Genomic DNA, 26,972 nt, shown 5'->3' with positions numbered 1-26,972 from the left:
TTTTTATTAGGTGTCAATAAAATAAATAGGTACTAATAAAAATATGTAGTATCGAGCCACTCAACGTAGTGGCGGCGGGGGATAGATGCAGCATCAGACCGTACCTTATACTTCCCTTTTAAATTACAACATGGCTTGTGTAGCAATTGTATATGCTATATTATTTTTTTTTTTTTTATTTGGTATATTTTTCCACAAAAGTGGAGCTGCCCTTTAAGCAGGTGTAAATTGGATAAGTTTAGTTTCAGGTTGTATTGTTTGCAAGAGAACAACTGCGTGTACAAATGATTGTTTATAACCGACACCCCTAGAAAGGGTTGGCTGGCTGTCAATTTAAAAAAACGGAATATCTTCAATCATGAACCATTTTTCATTATTTCCAGTGACTGCTCTGACAGTAACAACACATTCTATAATCTAGAACTGCAACCCACCATTAAAAAAATGTAACCCGCTGACAATAAAAACGTTAAAAATATAAAACGTTATCTTCTGAACGCTGCAAATAGCCTCATTCCCCAATAAGATGCCCTACATTGCGGACTGGCAGGAAGAGGTGAACAAAATCATGGAGGCAGAGAGATGGGTCAATTTTACTAGCGATAGGGAGGAACAATTTAGGAATATTTGGTCTAGTCAGATGTATTATTCTCTTGAAAGGGACAATCCTGTCTGAACACACCCCGCTTTAGACGTGTTACCTTGATTATCCAACACCAATAGGTTATCGATCACCCCATGAACCATACACCCCTGGTCCTCGGAACACTGAGCAAGTATTAGTAAACCAGTGAACCAGGTCTTGTCATTTTCTGTCATTTCTTCCTTTCCTGGTTCTTGTCTTTTCTACTGTCTTCAAGTGGCGGCTGGTGTTTTTTTTTTTTTTTTCTGGGAGGTGGCAAACAATGCCCCCCCCTGTGGGTCGGTCGGTCGGCCCCACACTTACCCCATCTATGGTGCGGGCAGCGCTTCCCTCCTGGTGCTGGCTTCTCCTACGTCTCCTCACAGTGGCCATGCATCTCCTCCCTCCTCCTCCTAGGCCAATAGGATCACTTCTCCTTTCGGCCAACCAGGAAACGGGACCCACTTCCTGATTGGCCAGAAGGAGAATCAGTGTGACAATAGCGAATATTCATTCGCTATTGTCACATAACTGGGTGGGCTCGGGGCGCAGTGCTCTGCGCCCTGAGCCCACACTTTTTTTAAGCCTATTAAAGCCTCAGGCTCTAATCAAATGCTTAAAAAAAAAAAAACCTAATTGAAATCTATGCGTCCGACGCCCAGCATGTAGATTAGGGGGCGGAACGCATGGATAGGGGGGCCACCACTGCTGTCTCATAGACAAAGAGATTTACTACAGGTTCCCTTTATTTCCCAGTTATATTCTACAGTGGAGTGTGGTACGATTTTTACCTCCACTGCTCCTATAACTATCGCACTTCACTAATGCTATACTAGGAAGTTGTGTATCAGATATGTGATTATTTACAACTTATTTTGTCTATGCTATATGATATAGGGAATTTATGATGTGTAACCCATGATATCTCCGTTGAAGACAATCTTTTCCTTTTTGTTTTTTTATTTTCTACCGCAATGTTCTTTATGTATACTTTTGCATACAAACTTTTCAATTAAAAATTGATTATAAAAAAATATATATATATATAAAATGTTCTAAGTCTTCCAGTGGTTGCTCTTGAGATACTTGTTTTATTACTCTTAAACCTGCATATAGCACTTCCCACCTGCATACAGAATTCTTTCCCGGCTAGGTGTATTGATACCAATGATGTCATCTGCTTGTGGCAGTGAGCGTGATTTTATATCCTGAACACTAAACGACTCCTAACGTACTCTGCATATTTTCTGTTACCTAAGGGAGGGTGTCTTAGAATAGGGTGTAACATAATGCCCCTGATTGAGTAAACAGCTTAGTGTTGACTTGTTAGGCTGGGCTTTTTCAAGAAGTAATATTCACACGAAATGTACCATTTACCAATGGAGGCGTCAGGATCTCCGAAGAGAGCTAACAAGTCACTAACTTGCCTCCTACATGCATTTTCCTATGATCCCACTTCATTATGATTTACAAAACCTTGCTGAGTTGTTGGATGGCTGCAATTTTCTGAGCATATCATAAACTTGTTGCGTAGTCCTTGTAGTCCATTGCGTTTAGTAAATTTTCACATATTTTATGGTTTTCTGCTACGTTATTGTATATCGTGCAATATAATGATAAAATTATAATACATGGAAAATTTTTCTTTTTTTTTTTTTTTTTTTTTTTTTTTTTTAGTTTTGGATGGAGAGGAGAGGGATTAAAACAGCTGTCAGGTTTTTATTGCTGTCTGTGCCCCCGCTAGGGAGATGCACCCTCTCTCTATTTGTCATGAAAGTAAAATAAAATCCCAAATTTTAGGTTGTCACCAGAACAGCAATAGAAGAGAAATCTTCCAATGGGGGCACTAGTTCTGGTGACCCTGATATCAGCCAGAGATTCCCACACTTTGGTGATTCCCACACTATCATGGGACAGGATATGAATGGAAATCTCCCCAGTGGTCACAGATGGCAAAAAAAAAAAAAAACTTACAGGGGTTATATCCCTCCCATACTCTATGCAAAATTATAAAAAAATGCCTTTAGTTTTACTTTTGAAAAAAAAAAATGAACACCTGTAAGGAAATTGTATAATGTGCTGGTATGCATAGCTGTCTCCACTAAGAGGGCTTACATCTTCCCCCATTCTTCCTTCCCGGTTCACCGGCTCTGCCTGTATGTATGGCCAGAGCCGCACTGTCACTCCTGCACATGCTCGCGGGAGCCCTCAGCTCCAGCGTGAAGCTCTGAAGGTCCGGTATAGCATGCCATACCTTCAGAGCACATGCGCTGGTAAAGTCACTGGCTGCATCCAGGGTAAATATCTCCTAAACAGTGCACGTTTAGGAGATATTAATTTTACCTACAGGTAAATCTTATAGGAAATCCTTCTTAAAGAGGAACTGCAGTCTGCTCACATAATTTGTAATAAAAACATCTTTGCCATTCTGAAGCTTCCCTCCAACCACTATGCATATTATTTTATGTAGCAAGGTCTCAGGCCTCCTTTAGGCTCGGTTCACACAGGGACGACTTGTCAGGCGACCTAGTCGCCTGACAAGTCGCCTCCCGTTCTGTGCTATGGAACCGTTCTAAGGGGAGCGACGCAAGTCGCTCCGACTTAGAAAAAGGTTCCTGTACGACTTCGGGGGCGACTTGGGGCGACTTGCATAGACTTCTATACAGAAGTCGTTTTGCAAGTCGCCCGGGCAGTCGTGTGCAGGTTGCCTCGGTAAGGCGACCTGCAAGTCGTGCCGCCTCTGGTGTGAACCGAGGCTTAGTCTAATGAGAACCTCCAGAGCCAGGAACAGCTGACATCCTTCTGTATACAGTGGGTTGCAAGGCATAGTGGGTGTTATGTAAGGTAGATTCATGGGCGCCAGACACTTCTTGAATGCAAAGAGATTTATTTTCTCTTGAACAGACTTGTGGGAGAGGGTTTAGGGCCAGGACACCCTTAGGTAGTTGCAATGTTAATTGGCAGACTCCGAGACTTCTACAGGTAGACAGCCATGCAGGGAAAGGCATCCAGCAAGACACCACATTTGCATGTGTAGGAGCGCTATCTCCTATGGCAACAGTCTTAGAAAAGTTTCTAACACACATTGTAACAAACTTCTTTACTGTTATACAATCACTTTTTGTAGCTTCTCAGCCCACTGAGCTCCCAGTCTCTCTCACCAAACTTGCTGATTCACTGCCACTGAATCCCATGAGCTCTTCTAATCTTCTAATCTTTTTACTTTAGTATCTTCCTCAAGCTTCACCCCCGCTTTCCTGCTGGGTCCCTGGCTTGGCACTCCAGATACTCCTCAAGCGTCACCCCACTGGCTGGGTCCCTGGCTTGGCACCTGCCAAAGTTTCATGATTCTTCACCATCCATGGTTGGTGAGAAGACTGCTCCAGTACTTGCTTCAGCTACTCACAGTGGTCCCTGGTAACAAGGTGGATGGTCCATTAGTGGCGACAGTGTCTCCTCTACCTCTGACCATGTCAGGTTCTCCGGCCGGCAGACCTGTCACTCCTGGTTGGACTGCAATCCGCAATCCCAACCCTACATTGCTCTCTTGCTTCTAGATAGGCCCTCAGACAGCGTAGCAGCCAGATGTACCCAGGATAGGCCCAAACTCTGGCCTAGCAGCCCGGGCAGCACAACACACGTCCACCCAGACAGCCATCCAGGTGGCACAAAACCCTGATCACCTGATTCCACCGTAATAAATAGGTTCTCCCAGCAGGCTAAGGGGCCAAGAAAAACCCTGCCCATTGGCTGAGACACCCCATATACTTCTAATCCATCCTTGCATCACCCTTATCTTATCTAATGTCACCAGGTACCCGACCACCCAGTGACAGAAGAGAGAAGTGCAGCGATTCCAGACTTAGGGTGAAATCAATTGATCCCTAGCAATTGGCCAAGGCAACTATACCTGGCAGGTAAATTTAGGAGCAACCCTGCCTAAACATCAGGGTGCTACGTCTATATATACTGTGATTCTGTATTCGCCAAATATGCTGCAGAAATCTCCCTCCACTTAGTCTGGCTGCATCCATTTTAACTGTGGGCAGCTGAAGCTGCTGCCTGTTCACTTCCTGGATTTACACAGAGGCACACCTCCACTTCTGCAGCTCTCATTTGCCCTCTTATGACTCATCCCCCCCCCCCCCCCCCTCCCTGGCAAACTCTCATGAGATTGAGAGAGAGAGCTGTGCATGATGTCATAAGCCTAGGCTTTTTACCAGACAACAAACAGGAAGTGGGCTGTATAAGGTATTTACGGGCAGAATAAAAATGTTTTACTATGCAAAGTTAAAACGACAAGGGCAGAAAATGTAATAGATGGAAAGATTAAAAAAATGACTGATGTTCCACTTTAAGTGGACCTCCACTCCCCTGCAGTGTCCTGGGAAGAGATGGTAGATGCTGCTTTACCTATGTATAGACTTACATATACCATTTAGGGTTCTTCCTGGAAGTATGAGAAAGTTTGGTCTTCTTGGACCTCAAGTTGAACGCTGTTGACTATCTCTGTCTTTCTCATTGTTGTTAGACAAATAGACTGACTGTTTACTTGCTATTATTCAGTCTCTCATGTACAATACATGTGACGGATTTTATATTTTATTTGTTGCATTATTGTTTCTGTTTATGTAAGAGGATTACAGTATGCATCATGGCATTGTAGGGTTGAGTTTTGTAGCCGTGTATTCGACTGCTAATCAGATATGGCATTGTACTCTTTATGTGACTACCTATGCTGTATTGTCTTTTTTGTTCAATAAAGCACTCCTGATTTATATAAAAAAATAATAATCACAAAATGGATTTTACTACCACTTTAATCCCACTCACACTTATCCTGGCCCCTTTGCTGATGCTAAGAAAGTTCCTGGAACTTGGTATTGATTTTCTGGATCACTATAAATCATTATGGAACCGGGCAATTTCCACAGTAGCAAATTATGGTTAACAAATAACTAACTTTATTGACAGATGTATAAAAGTAGTTTGTATAGAGCAGCCATTGGTTCCTCTAGGTTAGAGAAAGGGGACGAGGGTGGGAAAAATAGGGCAGTTGCTGAAGCTGACCATATACATGTATATCTATTCCCAGGCTCAAAAATTGTGATGGATTGTCTCGGTACTAATAACAAACAATGTAGATAATATAAAATTTATTTATTACATATAAAAAAGACATACATTGTACATAAAACAGCAATTCTTGGAAGAAATTATATTTCGAGAAACAAATACGTAGGGTTCCCCCAAACAAAGTATCTGTTGATGAAGTAAATCTCAAATTTGACTTTTCCTCTACTATGTTCGCTGTGATATTACTGGCCGATTCTTCAGGAGGAATAATCTATAAAATAGATATTTGAGTAAGGCATAAGTCAAATGCATTACATTCAGAAATGGTAGACAATTGTCATTCAGAAAACACTATATAATGGGTAATAATCAAGTTGCTCACTAGGCTAGACAATGGCTATATGTGAGGCCAAAAACCCGAACTGAAAGTTCCCCCCGCGGCGGACAAGGGATGTGCGGATATGAGTCTAAATAGAAATGTAATAATGATACGAAGAAAATATAATATAAAATGGATTGTTTTGCAATCAATACAGACAATACAATGGTTTTTGACCTCACATATAGCCATTGTCCAGCCTGGTGAGCAACTTGATTATTACCTTTTATATACTATTTGCTGAATTACAATCGTCTATCATTTTTTGAATGTAATGCATTTGACTTGTGCCTTACTCTCATATCTAGTTTATAGATTATTACTCCTGAAGAAGCAGTAATAACACAGCGAAACTAGTAGAGGAAAAGTCAAATTCGAGATTTACTTCATCAACAGATACTTTGTTTGGGGGAACCCTAAGTATTTGTTTCTTGAAATATAATTTCTTCCAAGAATTTTTTATATGTAATAAATAATTTTAATATTATCTACATTATTTGTTATTAGTACTGAGACAATCCATCACAATTTTTGAGCCTGGGAATAGATATATGGTCAGCTTCAGCAACTGCCCTATTTTTCCCACCCTCGTCCCCCTTCTCTAGATATCAACTTGGATGATGGTACTTTGCTATTTTTGAGTTACAATCGTCACATGAGGCTATACTCTCCATTTATTATAGGTTTCTCTAGGTTGCTAGGGGGGTTCAATGAGCTGTGGCTGATCTCTGTTTGATGATGCCTGCATAGTTCCAGGGTCAACGGCACTTGGCACCAATTATCCTTTCAACTGTCTTTAAAGCTGGCCATACACTGATAGGGCTCTTTCAGACAGGCGGTAAGCCTGCTGCCCTCTGAAAAGCAATCCCTGGAGGAGAGCACTTCGACAACGCCTGGTAATGCCTAAGCGGGTGACGTTACCCATAGGCTTCAATTGCCCATCCGTTGTCGACACTCCCTCCTCTCCACTGCATTGGCCGCTGGCTGACCCATCCGATCACATGACCGAACAGGAGCGGCCTGAAAATAGGTAAGCAAATACATCTTTCTTACACAGGTTAGACAGAATAGGTGTTAGGAGGGAGGTGGGGACAGTTTTAGGAGTAGATAGGTTGCTTGTAATTCCACTTTAAAGCCCCACTCTGGGCACCAGATAGAAAGTACCCTTGTAGTGCCCCCACACGGCAAGGGTTAAATGCCTGTTAGGGTTAGAGGGGTAAGGTGTAATACCTCATTCCTTGCTCTGGCATGCTTCCTCCACACTCTATGACCAGTCCCCCAAAGCCTCTTCCCTAAGGCACTCTGGCCAGTAGTCTCATTGTGATGTCATCATACAACTCAGGACCAGTGGACATTGTATGTGAAGACCCACCCATAAACTGGCGTGTCAGAAAGAAAATGTGAGCACTGGGCAACTTGCCTGAGCAAAGATTAAAATTATTGTAAAGAATATTTTTTTATTTGGTTTAAAATAAAAAGATGTTATACTTACCCGCTCTGTGCAATGATATTGCACAAAGTGATCCCTTACCTCCTCTTCTGGAATCCCCCCACCAGTGCTGTTCACTCCTTACTCCGAGTGCCCCCTCAGCACCTGTGCGGATGTGCTGCTGAGACAGGCTGTGTGCATCTATAGACACACACAGCACCAGTAAGCCACGCCCCTGCTCCCGCCTCAAAGGAGTTTGACAGCAGCAGAAGCCTATGGAGGGTCGGTGATGGTGGTGGGGGGGGGGGTGTCCTTTGTGGTTATCTCAGAGCTTGTTTTAAGCCCAGTGAGCTCCCAAACTCCTATAGTAAGCTGGCAACACATTGACCCTGTTGCCTTTAAATGCCAAGCATTGTCACTTCACAACGTGTGACTAATTTGCCACAACAGCAAATCAAGTGTTTGGCTCAGGGCACAGCTCCATTGATTTAAATGGCCAATTTGACAGTAGGTGTTAGCCACAGCATGTGAAAGGCCTCATCTGTCTAATTTCAGACTTTCAGACTTTAAGACTATGTGGGTGATCGGGGGGTGGGGGGGGGAGGCAGTAAAACTTTAGCTTAACCCCCTGTTTTTACTGTCCCAAGGCTGCCCGTGTAAAAGAGACCTTAGAAAGTGGAGAGAGATATCCCCAACAAGGTAATAAAAACCTGACAAATTTTTGACCCTTCCTCAAGCTAATCCATACTTAAAAAGAGAGAGGATTTATACTAAAATACAGCAAAACAATTAAAAGATAATAGTGCTTAAAAAAATGACTTCTAAGTTAAAAAATATATACAGTGAGCTCCAAATTTAGCATCTCAAGATCACAAATCAAAGTGTTAAATCTTGTATTTTCAATATATACTCTTTTATCTGTGAGTGTGTTGATGTGTGCTTTTTATATATACCGTATATATATGCAGTATATACATAATTAAAGCGATATTAAACCCAAAACCGAAAATGTAGTATATCGCAGCTTACCAATCATTAGATGTGGTGATCTGGCAAGTAACACACCTCCTGTATTAGGGAGACACAACTCTGGAGGAGTGAGAACAGGAGGCATAGCAGACAGCAGCATCGTTAGTCTAGGGGGGAGGGGGGTAGTGTATAATGTATTAGCAGATTTAAGTACACTAACAAATTGAAGCCAAACTCCAGCTCACACTTTATGACCAGTTACAGCAAATATTTTTTCCTTTTGGGATAAAGGTTTTGCATGTATAAATAAGAGTTTGTGCTGTGAAAAACAGACTTGCTGGCTGGATCAACAGATGAAAATAGAAGGGGAAATTAATGCAGCCGTCACATCTAAGAATTGGTAACATGCAATATAATAAATGTTTTTTTGGGGTTTCTTATTGCTTGAAACGTATTAAGCACAGTGCCACAGTATACATAATGTACATACAGTCAGGTCCATAAATATTGGGACATCGACACAATTCTAATCTTTTTGGCTCTATACACCACCACAATGGATTTGAAATGAAACAAACAAGACATGACAGATGAACGGTGTAGGAATTACAACAGTTTGTATATGTGCCTACCACTTTTTAAGAGACCAAAAGTAATGGGACAATTGGCTGCTCAGCTGTTCCATGGCCAGGTGTGTGTTATTCCCTCATTATCCCATTTACAAGGAACAGATAAAAGGTCCAGAGTTCATTTCAAGTGTGCTATTTGCATTTGGAATCTGTTGCTGTCAACTCTCAATATGAGATCCAAAGAGCTGTCACTATCAGTGAAGCAAGCCATCATTGGGCTGAAAAAACAAAACAAACCCATCAGAGAGATAGCAAAAACATTAGGTGTGGCCAAATCAACTGTTTGGAACATCCTTAAAAAGAAAGAACGCACTGGTGAGCTCAGTAACACCAAAAGACCCGGAAGACCACGGAAAACAACTGTGGTGGATGACCGAAGAATTCTTTCCCTGGTGAAGAAAACACCCTTCACAACAATTGGCCAGATCAAGAACACTCTCCAGGAGGTAGGTGTATGTGTGTCAAAGTCAACAATCAAGAGAAGACCTCACCAGAGTGAATACAGAGGGTTCAAAACAAGATGAAAACCATTGGTGAGCCTCAAAAACAGGAAGGCCAGATTAGAGTTTGCCAAACATCTAAAAAAGCCTTCACAGTTCTGGAACAACATACTATGGACAGATGAGACCAAGATCAACTTGTACCAGAGTGATTAGAGTTTGCCAAAGAGAAGAGTATGGAGAAGGAAAGGAACTGCTCATGATCCAAAGCATACCACCTCATCAGTGAAGCATGGTGGTGGCAGTGTCATGGCGTGGGCATGTATGGCTGCCAGATGAACTGGTTCTCTTGTATTTATTGATGATGTGACTGCTGACAAAAGCAGCAGGATGAATTTTGAAGTGTTTCGGACAATATTATCTGCTCATATTCAGCAAAATGCTTCAGAACTCATTGGACGGCGCTTCACAGTGCAGATGGACCATGACCCGAAGCATACTGTGAAAGCAACCAAAGAGTTTTTTAAGGGAAAGAAGTGGAATGTTATGCAATGGCCAAGGCAATCACCTGACCTGAATCCGATTGAGCATGCATTTCACTTGCTGAAGACAAAACTGAAGGGAAAATGCCCCAAGAACAAGCAGGAACTGAAGACAGTTGCAGTAGAGGCCTTGCAAAGCTTCACCAGGGATGAAACCCAGCGTCTGGTGATGTCTATGCGTTCCAGACTTCAGGCTGTAATTAACTGCAAAGGATTTTTAACCAAGTATTAAAAAGTGAAAGTTTGATGGATGATTGTTAATCTGTCCCATTACTTTTGGTCCCTTAAAAAGTGTGAGGCACATATACAAACTGTTGTAATTCCTACACCATTCACCTGATTAGGATGTAAATACCCTCAAATTAAAGCTGAAAGTCTGCAGTTAAAGTACATCTTGTTTGTTTAATTTCAAATCCATTGCGGTGTTGTATAGAGCCCAAAAGATTAGAATTGTGGCGATGTCCCAAAATTTATGGACCTGACTGTACGTAAAGTGGAACTACACTTTATCTGTGTCAAAAACGCTATGTAATTCATTTTTAATACTCAAAGCAAACTCCCTCATCCACTCAGGTCTCTATGATTTATTTTGTTGAGAAACCACCTTGAAAAATACCCCCCTACCGTTTCGACAGGAGGCCTCCCTCCTCTGTTAATGTTATGTCTTTTTTGTCTCTTATGCGCCAGTTCTAGCCCCTGCGAGGGCAGTCTAGGTGCCTTTGACATTGTTGTATGTTTTAATACGATTTCTGCAATAAAAATGTATTGAACCAGAAAAACACCCTCCTAGCATTTCTGGCCATGGCCATCGTGAGTAAGGGCAGATGATCCATGTAGCAATCCATCTGCCCTTAGCTCAAGCATCCATGCAGGTGAGTGTGCTTAGCTGAGAAAACCTCTCCTCCTGTCCTGAAGACTCCTGGGATATATGACATAAGATATAGCAGTAACTGAAAAAAATGTAAAAAAAAAAAAAACTTTATAACAAGTAAATATGATAAACTTTCCTATCTATTTACTAATGCTAGCAGCATAAGGATTACAAATAATCAATGTTGATTGGGAGAGTGAAGTTCCACTTTAAGAAAAAAACTATGTGCTGGCAGAAAGTATAAAATGACTGGGTTTGTATTATTGTTGGGGAACATGGTGCAGAATTATTGTCTGAATGTAGTCATGTCGCATTGTATAGTTAAAAAAAACGAATTTTTTTTTTTCCCCTTTTCTTCCAGTATAATCGGGTTTGGATCCCTGATGCAGATGAAGTTTGGAAATCTGCTGAAATCACAAAAGACCTGAAGATCGGGGACACTGTGCTTCACCTACGCTTAGAAGATGGCTCTGTAAGGAAGATGGGGGATGGGGCATTGTTAGTACATTTTTAGGTATAAGTGAATGTATTTTAGTAGAAGTTGGATTTGTTGCTTCTCAATGGTGGCCATGTTATGACTAATTATAATACAATAGATAGAGTCACCATTGCCTTTCACATATTTTTTATAAAGGGGCGATTAATGTCTCAGTTATATTGGTATCTCCCTTTCCTCATAATGGGAGACACCTATTTACTTTGCCCGATCACTCATCGGTGATGACAGGAAATTAGATATCTGTCTCCATCAATAGTGGCATGCTGCCAAATCCAACATGACTTCTTTTCCTCAATCTTGCTGTTATACGTGCATTTCAAACAAGAACAAGGGATGACCACTTACTGGAGGAATAGATTTTCTAGCATGTTCATATCCAATCAGTAAATGCTGGTTGACTAACATTGATCCCCATGATTAGGCCATGCTGATGATAAAACATGTTGGGGTCATGGTTTTGGGTGGGAGTGAGCAGCTTGCTGTCTTTGCAATAAACATTGGCTAGAGTTGAAGGTCTTCGGTGTCCAGCCTGTGATTTGGATGGTGGACTACAGTGGAACAAGAGAGGACTCCAGGACCTTGGCAATGTTCTGATTGCGGGGAATAAAGGAGGATACAAGCTGCCCTATAACAATCTATAACATCTACTGTAACATTTTGTCATCTTGAGCTATTAGATCTCTTTAATGTGTATTCTATTATCATTGCACATATGTGGGTCCACCCATTTTCCTTAGGATTCTTACTTAAGACGGTTTTTCTCAACCTTTTTACCCCAGAGGAACCCTTGAAATCATTTTCAGGTCTCGAGGAACCTTTTACTAAAACCAATTCATTGGTGGTCAGTAAAAAAAAAATGCCCCTTACATTTGTGGTCATCATACGGAATAAGGCAGCCCTTGCAGTGGTAGTCAAAATGCAATCCCTACGGATGGCTTAAAAGATTGTTGGCTTAATGCAACTGGCTCTAACAAGTTGCGTTGACCCCATAACTATGCAGACACCTTAAGATAGGAGGTCAATCAGCCACAGCTCAAGGAACCCCTATCAACCTTTGGAGGAACCCTAGTTGAGAATGGCAGATTTATCAGTATACAGTAGGTTAGATGATTAAACAGCGAGACAGGATAACAATCAAAATGTCAATGTCAGCAGAGGTCTGTATAGCTCTAGGAGTTCCTCTGATATGTGTAAGAACTAAATTAGTCTCTTTAGATATACAGTGCCTTGAAAAAGTATTCATACCCCTTGAAATTTTCCACATTTTGTCATGGTACAACCAAAAACGTAAATGTATTTTATTGGGATTTTATGTTATAGACCAACACAAAGTGGCACATAATTGTGAAATGGAAGGAAAATGAGAATTGTTTTTCTTTTTTTTTTTACAAACAAATATGTGAAAAGTGTGACGTGCATTTGTATTCAGCCCCCTTTATTCTGATACCCCTAACTAAAATCTAGTGAAACCAACTGCCTTCAGAAGTAATCAAATTATTAAATAGAGCCCACCTTTGTGTAATTTAATCTCAGTATAAATACAGCTGTTCTGTGAAGCCCTCAAAGGTTTGTTAGAGAACCTTAGTGAACAAACAGCATCATGAAGGCTAAGGAACACACCAAACAGGTCAGGGATAACGTTTAAAGCAGGGTTAGATTATAAAAAAATATCCCAAGCTTTGGACATCTCATGGAGCACTGTTCAATCCATTATCCGAAAATGGAAAGAGTATGGCACAACTGCAAACCTACCAAGACATGGCCATCCACCTAAACTGACAGGCCAGGCAAGGAGACCATTAATCAGAGAAGCAGCCAAGAGGTATCATGGTAACTCTGGAGGAGCTGCAGAGATCCACAGCTCAGGTGGGAGAATTTGTCCACAGGACAACTATTAGTCATGCACTCCACAAATCTGGCCTAATGGAAGAGTGGCAAGAAGAAAGCCGTTGCTGAAAGAAATCTATAAGAATTCCCGTTTTTATAGTTTACGAAAAGCCATGTGGGGACACAGCAAACACGTGGAAGAAGGTGCTCTGGTCAGATGAGATCAAAATTGAACTTTTTGGCCTAAAAATAAAATGTTATGTGTGGCGGAAAACTAACACTGCACATCACCCTGAACACACCATCCCCACCATGAAGCATGGTGGTGGCAGCATCATGTTGTGGGGTGCTTTTCTTTAGCAGGGACAGGGAAGCTGGTCAGAGTTGGTGGGAAGATGGATTGAGTCAAAAATAATGCAATCCTAGAAGAAAACCTGTCTGCAAAAGACTTGAGACTGGGGCGGAGGTTCACCGTCCAGCAGCACAATGACCCTAAATACAGCCGGAGATACAATGGAATGGTTTCGATCAAAGCATATTCATGTGTTGAAATGGCCCAGTCAAAGTCCAGACCTAAATCTGACTGAGAATCTGACTTGACTTGAAAATTGCTGTTCACAGATGCTCTCTCTCCAATCTGACAGAGCTTGAGCTATTTTGCAAAGAAGAATGGGCAAAAATGTCACTCACTAGATGTGCAAAGCTGGTAGAGACATACCCAAAAAGACTTGCAGCTGTAATTGCAGTGAAAGGAGGTTCTACAAAATATTGACACCACTTTGTGTTGGTCTATCACATAAAATCCCAATAAAATACATTTATGTTTTTGGTTGTAACATGACAAAATGTGGAAAAGGGGTATGAATATTTTTTCAAGGCACTGTACCTAAATTTGTTATGGAAGTTAAAGTCAAATGATGCTGATCTTCATGTCTACATTTCCCATTAACATAGATACACCACACATCCCACTAGATGCTTTATTCTCAGCATTTATCCAAAGGATGTACTGAATGGTATCCATGCAGGAAACATTCACAATCCCAGGAATGAGCGAAATACTTCATGACTGTGAACTGATGTACAGTATATGACTCGTAATGCAGATGTATGGCACAGAAAAGTTTAAAGTGGAACTCCCGGCAACCAGCTAAATACAGCAGATAAATATTATTTTGCCTTCCACAGGATATGCCATACCACACAAGCAGGAAGATCACTCTCCTGGTTCACCTTTACAGCTCCCTGGGTTAGCTTTCTGCTCAATGTGTGTTGATGTTGTAGATTCATTCTCCAATGAGCAATGTGGAGGCAGAGGCTTGCAACTGGAAGCTGCAAAGCTGAATCAGGTGTAAGGTGTGTCAACTACCTGGAAGGGTAGGATTGCAGAAATGTGTAAATTGCAAGATTGGCTTAACAGAATTACAGATTCTTTGGAAGGTTAAACAAGATGTATATGTAATTAACCCAGGAGGTCCGCTTTAAAAAAAAGTTAAGCATTTTTGCACAAAATAAATATTTTAAAAAACAACTGATTAAAGTGTAGTTCTACTTTTTCAGTCAAATTTGAGAATAACCCCATTATATGTTTATTATGTGATTATCATTCACACAGCATACCTAAAAAATGTGTTTTTTTTTCAAAATGTTCTTACTTTTTGGCTCGGTTCACACCAGTGCGCTGTACGACCTCGCTTGTGATTCGGGATGTCTGTGCAATGCAAATTCAGCCATGCAGATTGTATGGCTGAATTTGCATTGAATTCGGACAGAAGTCGTGCAGGACCTTTTTTTTGGTCCACACCTAAATCGGATCGCATAGGTGTTCACACCCATGCAATCCGATTCATATCCCAACTGACAGTTTGCACTGCGATATGCGAACTGATCTGGGGGTGTCAATAACTTTGTATTGACACCCACAACATAAGGCAATGTGAACTGCCTTGCAAGTCATGTGCGACGTGGGAACCCACTGTGGATTTGCAGCATTCCCGCATCGCACCTATGTGACTCGAGCCAACAAATGTTTCTAAAGAGAAGGCCTCTCAGCCAAATGCAAGCATTTTTGGACAGCCTCACAATGTCTTGGTTGCCAAACTCCCTAAACTATTCCTTCATTAACAAACAATGCAGCTGGTGAGCTTCTTTATTAGTTTACAACTGATAATGAAGAGCTGCCAGCACAGTATAGACAGGGATAATTGTTTTAAACATTACTCCCCTGCCCCATGCTGATCATTACAAAGCAGGGATAGCTTGGTAGGATTTCTAAGCAAGAAAAAAACACTTAAAGATGTAACTAGCATTTTTTTTTAGTTATGCTATGGTAATGGGAACAGGCAAAATATATAAAGCAGGTGTGATCTCAATTTGGCTGAAGAAGTGGAAATACACTTTAGGTCATGTTTTCTTTAGAAGTGGGTGCTGACAGAAACGTAGTCAATCTAATAGGGCAAACAACTAATGCTCACTGGGGAGTAAGAATTTGCTGTTATAAAGGTATACATAAAGTAAAATGTTTAGAATCACTGTTTAGTGGGCATCAAATACTGCAGCAAATATTAGTGGCAGGTCTCTATTATTGTAGTTACAGTGGGGAAAATACTTATTTGATCCCCTGCAGATTTTGTAAGTTTGCCCATTTACAAATGAAGGGCCTATAATGTTTTATCATTGGTGTATTTTATATGATAGAGACAGAGTAGCAATCAAAAATCCAGAAAAAAACACATGATACAAATGTTACAAATGGAGTTGCAGTTCAGTGAGTAAAATAAGTATTTGATTCCCAAGCAAACCATGACTTAGTACTTGGTGGAGAAACCCTTGTTGGCAAGAACAGAGGTAAGACATTTCTTGTAGTTGGTGACCAGGTTTGCACACATCTCAGGAGGGATTTTGGTCCACTCTTCTTTACAGATCTTTTCTAAATCCTTAAGGAATCTTGGCTGCTTGAAATTTCAGCTCCCTCCCTAAATTTTCTTTAGGATTAAGGTCTGGAGACTGGCTGGGCCACTCCATGACCTTAATGTGCTTCTTTTTTAGCTACTCCTTCATTGCCTTGGCGGTATGTTTTGGATCATTGTCATACTGGACGACCCATCCACGACCCATCTTCATTGTTTTTACTGAGGGAAGAAGGTTCTTCTCCAAGATTTTATAATACATGGCCCCGTCCATTGACCCCCTAATGCAGCAAAGTTGACCTGTACCTTTAGCAGAGAAACTGCCCCAAAGCATAATGTTTCCACCTCTGTGCTTGGCTGTAGGGATGGTGTTCTTAGGGTCATAGTCTGCATTTTTGTTCCTCCAAACGCGGCATTTCGAGATAATTCTAAAGAGCTCAATTTTATTCTCATCAGACCACAGCACTTTCTCCCAATCCTTCTCTGTATCAATTAGATGTTCATTGGCAAACTTCAGACGGGCCTGTACATGTGCCTTCTTGAGGAGGGGGACCTTGCAGTCGCTGCAGGATTTCAATCCATGGCGGCGTTTTGTTTTACCAATGGTTTGTTTGGTGACTGTGGTCCCAACTGCCTTGAGATCCTCCACAGGCTCCTCCCATGTAGTTCTGGGCTGATCCCTCACTTTTCTCATGATCATCCCTACCCCATGAGGCAAAATCTTGCATGGAGCTCCAGACGAAGAGCGAATGATGGTTATTTTGTATTTCTTCCATTTGCGAATAATCGCTCCGACAGTTGTCTCCTTCTCACAGGCTTCTTGCTGATGGTCTTGTAGCCCATTCCAGCCGTGTGCAGGTCTACAATCTTGTCCCTGACATCCTTTGACAGTTCTTTGGTCTTGCCCATGATGGTGGGTTTGAATGGAAGAAAGAGATTCTGTGGACAGATGTCTTTTACACTCATAATGATTGTAGCCAGGAGCACCACAGGACTAATCTGTGTAGCACATACCAGTCTGTGGGAGCCAGAATTATTGTTGGTTGGTAAGGGATCAAATAATAATTTTGTTCACTGAACTGTAACTCAATTTGGATTTTTTTGGTTGATATTTTGTCTCTATCGTTTAAAATACACCTATGATAACAGTTATAGACCCTTCATTTGTTTGTAAGTGGGCATACTTACAAAATCTGCAGGGAATCAAATAAATATTTTCCTCACTGTATGTGTTTTATTCTATTTTCTTAAACATATCTCAGTTCCTTGTATCTGTGGTCTATATGAGGAAATCTCTATGCTGAACATCTAATCAGTGTATGTAAACCTTAAATCTAGTGCTAGTTCACCTTTACGTTCCATACAACTCCCCGTGCACTATCTGTCAACAACCCCCCCCACCCCACCCCCCCACCCCAAAAAAATAGAGCACCAATCTGCAAAAAAAAGTGTTTCTTTGTAAATTCATATTTGTAGGCCATACATGGCCTGTCCACAAAAAACTCAGTGTAGGCGATGCCCCCCTTTGTCTTGCCTGAATAGAATGACAAAGGAACATTTTTTTTTTCCTAAATGCTGAAGAGTTGATTGTAAAGTGCTTGGGATGCTGCACTGCATGTGGGGAGAGAGGGAGGAATGTCACTAAAGGTGACCTAACCCATTAAGCAAAAAAACAGTATCATCAGTCTACCATGTGCACTTCTTCCGGTAGCCATTGGGCTATCTATAAGGTTTCTCAGATAGGCAGCCCAATGGTCAACAGGAGGAGTGGACATGTATGCATGTATGTTGACAATGCTGCTTCTAATTGCGAAGTAGTAGCTTAGCATTGTCACCCTGCAACAGGAAGCACTATAACTGGCTGGATCTCTAGGTAATAAACTTTTTAACAGATTCCCAAAAATAATTTGCTTAAAGTAGTATTAAACCCCCCTATTTTTGAATAGGAAGATGCCAGGGAAGATATATCCGTACGTTTTCTTTTTTAAATTTGCCTCTAGTCAGTTACTCCTGGAAACTTGACAAGCTGCATCCTCCTTGCCCCCACCACCGATCCCTGAACTAGTGATCGGGAGGGTGCCCGCTGTAAACATTATCAATCAGATACATAACTGCCAGCAGCAGGACTATGTGTCCCAGTACCCCAGTGCCAGTTACATCAGCTCATGCTTGGTCAAGCTTGGTCAGCATTGAATTATAGCTGGTCTCTCTGAATACAGTTGACAATCATTCTCTGGGGAAGAAGCTGGGAAATAATCCATCCATATGGTTTCGGGCTGCCTGTGCTTATTGGCACCTTGGGCTGCGATGCCAGGCGGTTGCGTGCTTTTGGGGGTCAGATGCTAGGCAACGTTTAAATGCAAATGACAGGAGAACATTTTTTTTAAACGCAAGGTTTATTAATACTTTAAGAAAATTGTATACAATGAAACACGATGCCAAACATACTGAAAAATGAATTTTGGGCTTCCATACATTTTTACATTTACATTTGTGACCAATTTTTGTGGACAGATCTCTCTGAGAAGTAGTAGAACAGTGGCAGAATAAATGAATGTGGATAAGATTTATTACTGCTATTATTGTAGGACATTAAATACGTAATTGAGAAGAGTCTGCCGCCTCTCAGAAATCCGGACATTCTTGTTGGAGAAAATGACCTCACCGCTCTCAGTTACTTGCATGAGCCAGCTGTTCTCCACAACCTTAAAGTGCGATTCATGGAGTCCAAACTTATCTACACCTACAGTGGTAAGCAAACATTGTGTCACAGCTGCTTGAAGCTTTCTTCATGGTTTAAAAGATGAAAATGATTAACTTGCATTCCTCTGTATGTTGGGTTGGCTGTTCACAAAAGCTTGCCATCATTCATATTCAAATAATCTCATGTATGTTTTATGATGATGGCCTCACCTAGAGATATAGGGAACAGTTAACAATTTTGTCTCACAGCAAAGCAATGATAACAGGAGCAGTGACACAGATTGGGCAGTAAACTTACTTCCAGGTCACAACTTAATTCATGAATTCCTCTCACAGCACTGCAACAGAATGAAAACTGCACCCGACCACTGAGAACTTGGCTGTAGGGCTGCTCTAGTACACAGTGTTGGTGGAGGAAAATATGAGTAAGGCTACCTTGGGCCAGATCATCTGGATCCCTAGGCAATACAGAGGTCTCTATAGAAAAATGTCTCCAATCACTACAGAAACATTGAGAATATGAGATAGGCTACGTAAAAGTATATCATGGCGGCATAATAGTCCCCTGATGCCCCTGACAGGTAATAATTATTTCCCGCCCGGGAAAGATAATAAATTGTATTTAAAATGGTCTCCCTGGGATTATCCAAGGCTAAAAGATGTTCTGATAGGAAATGCCCTATGTTCATTAAAGGACTTGCAAGAAGGATACGATACAACTCCACGGGATGGGTGGAGATATAGACAACTCCAACATTTCGTAGAGTCTCTCCCAAAACCCCTTTGCGCGGCCAGTAAGTTAAACCCATTGGAAAGATTAGTCGACCAAGGGGGAATAAATAGGGGATCTATAGAATATATAAATAAGATGTTGATGTCCCCTTTGGACGATGGGTCCACGTGTCCCCTGGAGAGTTGGGAAATAGAATTGAATCAGCCATTGCCTGAAATAATGAAAAATAAAGTTCTAAACTATGTTCACTCCACTTCAACGGACACAAGGACAAAATAAATGAACTATAAACTACTAACTAAATGATATTATGTCCCATTAAAATTGCACAAAATGAACCCTGATATATCGCCTCTATGCGGGGAGGTTGGAACCCATGCTCATATTTGGTGGCAGTGCCACCTGATCCAGCTATATTGGGTGGAAGTATTCTAAGAAGTGCTGTAAAAATCACACTATTTAATAAAATGGTAAAATGGTATAAACAGAGCAAACATGGTCAAAACATAGCCAGAGTTCGGTAACCAGGACAGGTAGTCAGAACCAACCAGAGAAACAGGGGTCCAGAGATCAGCGTAGTCAGGTGCACCAAACATGATCAGGAACCAGAAGGGAAGTCAGCCAAGCAAAAGTCTATCACAGGAAAGCACAGCAGAGAGAGTCTGGATATGTTGACCAAGGTAAAGACACAGACAATCTGATCCAGGAAGTTTATATAACCAACAGCTCTGCTGACGAGGAGGAAATGAAGACCAGGTGAGTCACTGTGGAATGAAGAGTCTTTGCCAATTAACCGACAGCTGAGCACAGAGCTCTGAGAAGGAAGGGCTGAGCCCAGCCCTGACAACTGCATTTATTGTGGCTGGAATTGCTGTGCTAGGTAAATTTAGTTGCTCACTGTATTCAGTGCAGCTGCCTTTGACTAGTTAGGTCTGCTCAGTGTTTCAGCTTCTGCTGGGTTTGATTGTTTCCACTGCTGTCCAGAAGATTGGAGAAATCTCTAGAAGATAGGTGTGAAGCAATGCAGCATGAATATTTATACAGCCCTGGCCAATCCCAGGGAGCAGGGACATGAAGGCTGCTGGGAGACTGTATATATTCTGTGAGCACACTGAGATTGGGGTTTTTCCTGGAGAGGATCAGTCCAGCCTGGAGGGCTTTCTGCCATCCAGGGCAGTGCTGCCATATGCTTGCTGTTCGTGAAGCCTCAAGGGGGCGACTTGGGGGTCTGGATGCTAAAGCTAGTCTGGTATCACTGGAGGAAAGTGTCGCTTGGAAGTTGAAAGGAGTTAAATAGCGTTTCCTGGAAATTTTGGGAGTACGGACTGCTGAGCGATCTTAGAGTCTTTTTGGCTGCTGCCACCCCTTTTGTGCTAGAAGGTCAGCTGTGTGTTTGCAAAGGAGACATTGTCTCATGTCCTGAAGAGCTTAGTTTATCTAATTGCTTGTGAAGGGACTATACTCTTATTGCTCTAAAGAAATAAGCTTGTGTGCTTTTGACTGACTGCTTCTACTACAAGCCAAATCCACAGTTTGCTATATGCAGGGGCTTCTGCTTCAGCTTTACAGATAGGAGTTCTCTGTCTTCACTCAGTTCCCTCAACCCTATCCAAGTTCTCCAAAAATAAAAACAACAAAAACAACACCTCTAGACTGATTATTGTGGAAAAGTGTGGCTGAGATTGTGTGCCTGGCTGCAGGGTATCCACTGGGAAAGAACCTGGGCAAAATTCCAAGGGCTCCTACGGGAGTAATCAATACATATAGTTATTTTAAAGAGGATGTTGTAGTGCATGTAGTGCCTGCTGAATAAGATTGCTGCACCTGCTGAAATATCTGAATACAAGATATGCAAAAAATGTATAACATAAAAGCACAGTGTGCTGTCTTTTTAAGAAAAAAGTTTTAAACTATCAAAATATAATGACCAAAAACAGGGAAATTGTTAAATATATATCAATCATAGATAAATATAAAATAATTAAATTAAATAATGTGCACATAAGGTAACAAAAGTGAGAGTCCCACAGGTGAAAAGTGCTTCTTATGCCTCGTACACACGAGCGGAATTTCCGTCAGAAAAATCTTGGATGGTTTTTCAGACGGAATTCCGCTAAAGCTTGGCTTGCATACACACGGTCACACAAAAGTTCTCTGAACTTTCGACCGTCAAGAACGCGGTGATGTACAACACTACGACGAGCCGAGAAAATGAAGTTCAATGCTTCCGAGCATGCGTCAAATTGTTTCCGAGCATGCATGTTTTTTTGCGCATCGGAATTGCATACAGACGAACGGAATTTCCGATAGGAACTTTTTCCAATGGAAAAATAGAGAACCTGCTCTCAATCTTTTGCTGGTGGAAATTCTGCCAGCAAAAGTCCGATGGAGCATACACACGGTCGGAATTTCGGATCAAAAGCGCACATCGGACTTTTGCTGGCGGAATTTCCGCTCGTGTGTACGGGGCAGTAGGATCAGCCTGGTAATTCAAGTCCTCAGCAGTGTTCACACAACAGACAATGGTAAATACAGCACACCTCTACCCATATCTACATACTTCTTACCAGAAAGAAAGATCCCAACATAGAGATCAATAGGCGCCTGGCTGCTTAGAAGCTAAAGAAATTCATGCTAACACGATCACACAGCAATCTCGGAAGACATGGATTCCCACAGAAATCGATATATGCCTGTCTGCTTGGCAGTTAGAACATATCCTGCTGTCACGATCACATAGCAATCTCTAAATTAACAATCTCCGCAGAGATATGTGAAGAAAAGAGGAATACATTCTATAGTATTAAAAGCAATTGCTGGACTTTATAAAAAATGCACTTAAAATGACAGGAGGCAAAATCGCGTGCGTAACATGAAACACCACATCCGCCTTCCACATCGCCATGTGTAGTGTAGATGTCACGGGGCAGTCTTTTCAGAACGAGTTTCTCCCGAAAAGGCATAGTCAGGGGAAGAGAGCCTCTATAGGGGGATAGGGGAAACAGTTAGTGGGGAGTTTTTTTAGCCTAATGCAGGAAATGCATTAAGGTAAAAAAACAATTAAACTTTAGAAACACTTTAAGTCCTAATTCAGTCCTAATTTTCATATACATTTCCTGTATAAGCAACAAAAAAACTCACTTGAACTTCAATAAATAAATAGTTGCAGAACTCCTAAACCAATACACCTGAACAAACATTATAATTTTCACACTGTGGTTCTCTTTGGGTGACGTAATTACGGTATTTGTAATCTAATTCTGCAGGATTATTTTCTTGTCAACAATTTAGTTACAGTTTTGGGTTAAAATAAGGTTTCTTTCTGCAGGTGTGTTGTTTTCAATCCTTTGTAATTAATAAAACAGTGCAGGGAGATGATATAAAATGCCAAAACTAGAGCAATGGCAGGGCAGGTAAAATAACATGATTAGGCATATAAGAAGATATACAACTAATATATTTCCATGTAATAAAGTAGTGCTCCCTGATTAGGTGTAAAGTCATGCTGATTATTTTGATGTTCATTTTCTCTCGTTCAGTTATTGCTGTACATACATTTTAAAGAAGTCTAAAAGTAAGTTAAAGAAGAATTCCAGGTATGACATTTTCACATTGGTTCAGCTTGGACCAAGGCAACTATGTATATACCATACCTCTAGGATCCCTCTAGGATAGTAGTCTCCAAACTGTGGCCCGTGGACTGGATGTGGTCCTCTGCTTACTTTTATCGGGCCCTTAGGGCACTATTTCTCCCACTGATACGAGGCACTATTCTTTCCACCGACACCAATGGGGCATTTTTCCTTTAACTAATACCAGTGATGGGGCATTGTTTACTCCCACTGATGCCAAGGCATTTTCTATTCCAACTGATCACAGTCCGGCCCCCTAAAGTCATAGATTGGAGACCCCTGCTCTAAAAAGCAGGAAATCACTGTAGAGGACATGGATGCCTAATGGCCAACCTCTTGTTTTTAAAATGCACTGATAGGTAACCGCTCTCTGTGCCGTTACATGCGATCAGCGGTGGCCACTGTCATCCTGTTATTAGTTTAAATAGGCTGAGCGGCAACAGCTATTTACATGACCAGGTCATTTCAGCCAAAAAAATCTGCTGACTCTTGCCGCAAAAATCCAGTGATTGTATGTAAGTGGCCATGTGAAAGAGACCAGTCATGGGCACATGTGGGTGTCCAGCTTTGGCCAGTGCTGGTTAAATAGTGCTGTTCAGGGCATTCATATAGGTACAGTACAGATAATATACATTCAGTAATTACTGGGACAAGAGTACTGGGACAAGAAAACATTACAGTACTGAAAACACTTAACCCCAATCCTTTAGGAAGTGCCATCAAATCTTGCTAACTGAAAGCCTATTCGTCTTGATAATATACAGTAGAATACAGTGAAATGTGGGATCCCATTCATCTTAGTGGTTTAAATGGTTTTAGCGGTGTTTAAATATATGGTAAATATATGGTAAACTGTATTTCCCTTCTTCAAGGGACACTGCTTGTACTTTCTATTGAAAATAAATATATGTTAAATGAATGCAGTTTTTTTAAACCCTGAGAACTTGGCTGATACTTATATTACTTAGAAACACAAGTAAAAAATATAGAAAATAATGTTTTGGAAGGAACAATGATGTAGTGATATTAATAGTTACAGTATTTCTCATGTTACAATGATTAATTCATATGGAGAAGATAATAAGAAGTGTCCTAAATAAAGCTTTCAAGGACCAAGCCTGATTTTTGGGAGCCAGGCCATGATTCCTGGTCAAAACCAAAAACACATAGCTGGATTCTTAGGCTAGGTTTACACATATGCGGGTCAGGGAATGCGTGCTAATCACATGCGTTCCCTGACCTGTAGACAAAATGCACTGCTCTTTAGCGACATGCGGGATTCCATTAATTCTTAATAGTACCCCCACACATTGGAAAATGTGGCTCGGTTTTACGGTATGTGAAACCACATGGTGCTGTAGTACCATGTGGTTCCTTGTGGCCGCGTTTTGAAAAAAGGGGACTTTTTCCCCACTTTTTTCACAGTACGACTACCAATTCAAATGAAAGGCATGCAGGATCCATGCAAGTGTAAACCTAGCCTAAGTTACATCTCATTTTAAACTTAAAGCATAACTTGTATTAAACTAACATCCTAAGGCCCCTTTCACATGGGGTGGACTCCGTAATGCACATCTGCCTGTTCAGCAAGGGATCCCCTCGTTGTTCCCTGCTAAGCAGGCGGAGGATAGGTCTCTGTCCGCTCTGCATAGCCCCGCTGTTCTCTATTGGGCGGTCGGAGGGAAACGTGAAATTTAGGGTTTTTGCTTCATCAAAATTTTGACAAAATATCGCTATTTAGTCTAGTCTAAATGCATTGGAGTTGATGCGGAAGGTGAAATGAATGTGTTTTTTCATATTTTTTAGGGGTGCAGTTGATTTTAATATCTCCTGAGAATTAGGGAAGCTAACTATGCTGAACCTGTTTCAGAAAATATCCCTTCATTATCTGGCAACATGACTTTAGCTGAGAACATTGATCTTTCAGATGATGTAAATTATTTCTAAACAGTGGAACAGAGATGGAGCTTCCATACTTAACTACCGTAACTATATTATCACCTAATTTGCTTGAAATCTGGCAAACGATATATACAGTAGATGAATGAAGATGGGCTGTTCACTTGATGTCTATTCTTTACTTTGACTCTGGACCACACCCAAGTTTAACTGCATCATTTGGAGTTTGGAGCATTATTTATGATCCCCAGATAAAATTGAATATAAATTGTATAAGACTTGGCAGCAGGAAGAGGCACTAACACAGCCAGCAGTTTTACAAGTATGGAACAAATTTATAGACCATTGGTAGCAGTCTTGGATATAGAAAGTTGTCATCAGAAGGAAAGACTGGCATAGACACACAACACTTCAAGATGAACAGATTCCCACTGGTTCAATTAGAATGCACAATTTATATTATTTTTACCAGGCAGACAGGATGACACAGGTGGCAGCACCTCTAGTTGACTAGCCTCCCTGTGGCTCAGACTGCAAACTATTTTTTTAAGCCCATCTCTGGGCAAGTCCAACTGTGTCAGTAGAAAGTTACCATACATGGTTCTTAAGATTAAATTTTCATAAGAACAGAAAATACGGTGAACTTCAGAACTTATTGTCCTTTTGTTGTCCTTAAATGTGGGCATTGAGTAACAATTTACCTTTTTCCTGAAGGTATTATCTTGGTTGCAATCAATCCTTATAAAGAACTTCGAATTTACGGAGATGCAATCATCCATGCATACAGTGGACAAAATATGGGAGACATGGACCCACACATATTTGCTGTTGCAGAAGAGGCATACAAACAGATGGCCAGGTATTTGTGGGACATCTAAAATAAATCAAGGTTTTTGATCCTAAGAAGACTTTTTTTTTTTACTTGACCCTGTAATTTACTCTACAGTGTTTGTATGAGAACCTCTAGGCTCTATGGATGCTGCTACAAACATTGGCAGCAAAAACACAAATTCCATGTATGCTGACACTTATGCATGATCTGCTTGTACTAGTGGGTGACTCATGAATTGATAGGAGCCTGGGCCCATGGTACAATTAATCAATCACTGCTCATGGGGTTCCATTTTTCCTGGAAATACTCTGTATTAAGCAAACAAGACTCTTACCTTAGTGAATAATTAAGAGTAGTAGTGGTTGTCTTTTCCACACTGCGTGCAAAAAAGATTTTATTGTCCTAATTATGTTACTATTTCTCAGTCACACACTATTTGTTCCAGCTAAGTAACATCTTCTATTGTGTGACATGTTAAATTGTTACTTTTTTTTTTTTTAGTTGTGGATAGAGTAGGAAAATTATAAGTTTTTATTACTTATCTTTTTATGCATTTCGTCCAATGACTAGGAAAAATAGGAATCAGTCCATTATTGTAAGTGGAGAATCTGGAGCTGGAAAGACAGTGTCAGCAAGATATGCCATGCGCTACTTTGCCACAGTCAGTAAATCAAGCAGTAAAGCAAATGTGGAAGACAGAGTACTGGCATCAAACCCAATAACAGAGGTAATATGGCTCAATTATGTCATGTGATATATTCTTATATTATATTAGTACATTCCAATTTCTAGGATTCACAGTTTTTTCTTGGCTGGGATATACGGTGATAGAAGATATTTAACTATCATCCTTTCTTTCCAAAGCTTAAAACATTTTTTTTTTCTTTTTAAGAATTGTGGGGTTTGATTTTATTTAAAACTATTGAAACTTTACAAAGTTTTTTGACATTTGGACTTACAGGATTAGCAATGTTTTTGCAC

At 40.9% G+C, this 26,972-nt stretch overlaps 1 protein-coding gene across 3 annotated transcripts in view; it reads left to right on the top strand.

Annotated features, from left to right (window-relative positions):
• The window catches only part of LOC141131448 (unconventional myosin-Vc-like), a 164,761-nt gene that overhangs the window by 32,958 nt on the left and 104,831 nt on the right, over positions 1-26,972 (top strand). For all 3 annotated transcript variants that reach the window (XM_073618737.1, XM_073618736.1, XM_073618738.1), the window contains exons 2-5: positions 11,319-11,429; positions 18,781-18,943; positions 25,874-26,018; positions 26,562-26,718. In XM_073618737.1, coding sequence (XP_073474838.1) covers positions 11,319-11,429; positions 18,781-18,943; positions 25,874-26,018; positions 26,562-26,718 — 576 coding nt within the window. The remainder of the gene's footprint in view (positions 1-11,318; positions 11,430-18,780; positions 18,944-25,873; positions 26,019-26,561; positions 26,719-26,972) is intronic.

Source organism: Aquarana catesbeiana, linkage group LG03 (assembly GCF_042186555.1).
Source record: "Aquarana catesbeiana isolate 2022-GZ linkage group LG03, ASM4218655v1, whole genome shotgun sequence".
NCBI lineage: Eukaryota > Metazoa > Chordata > Amphibia > Anura > Ranidae > Aquarana > Aquarana catesbeiana.
Note: the sequence above shows the minus strand (reverse complement) of the source record. Positions and strands in the feature narration are given on the sequence as shown.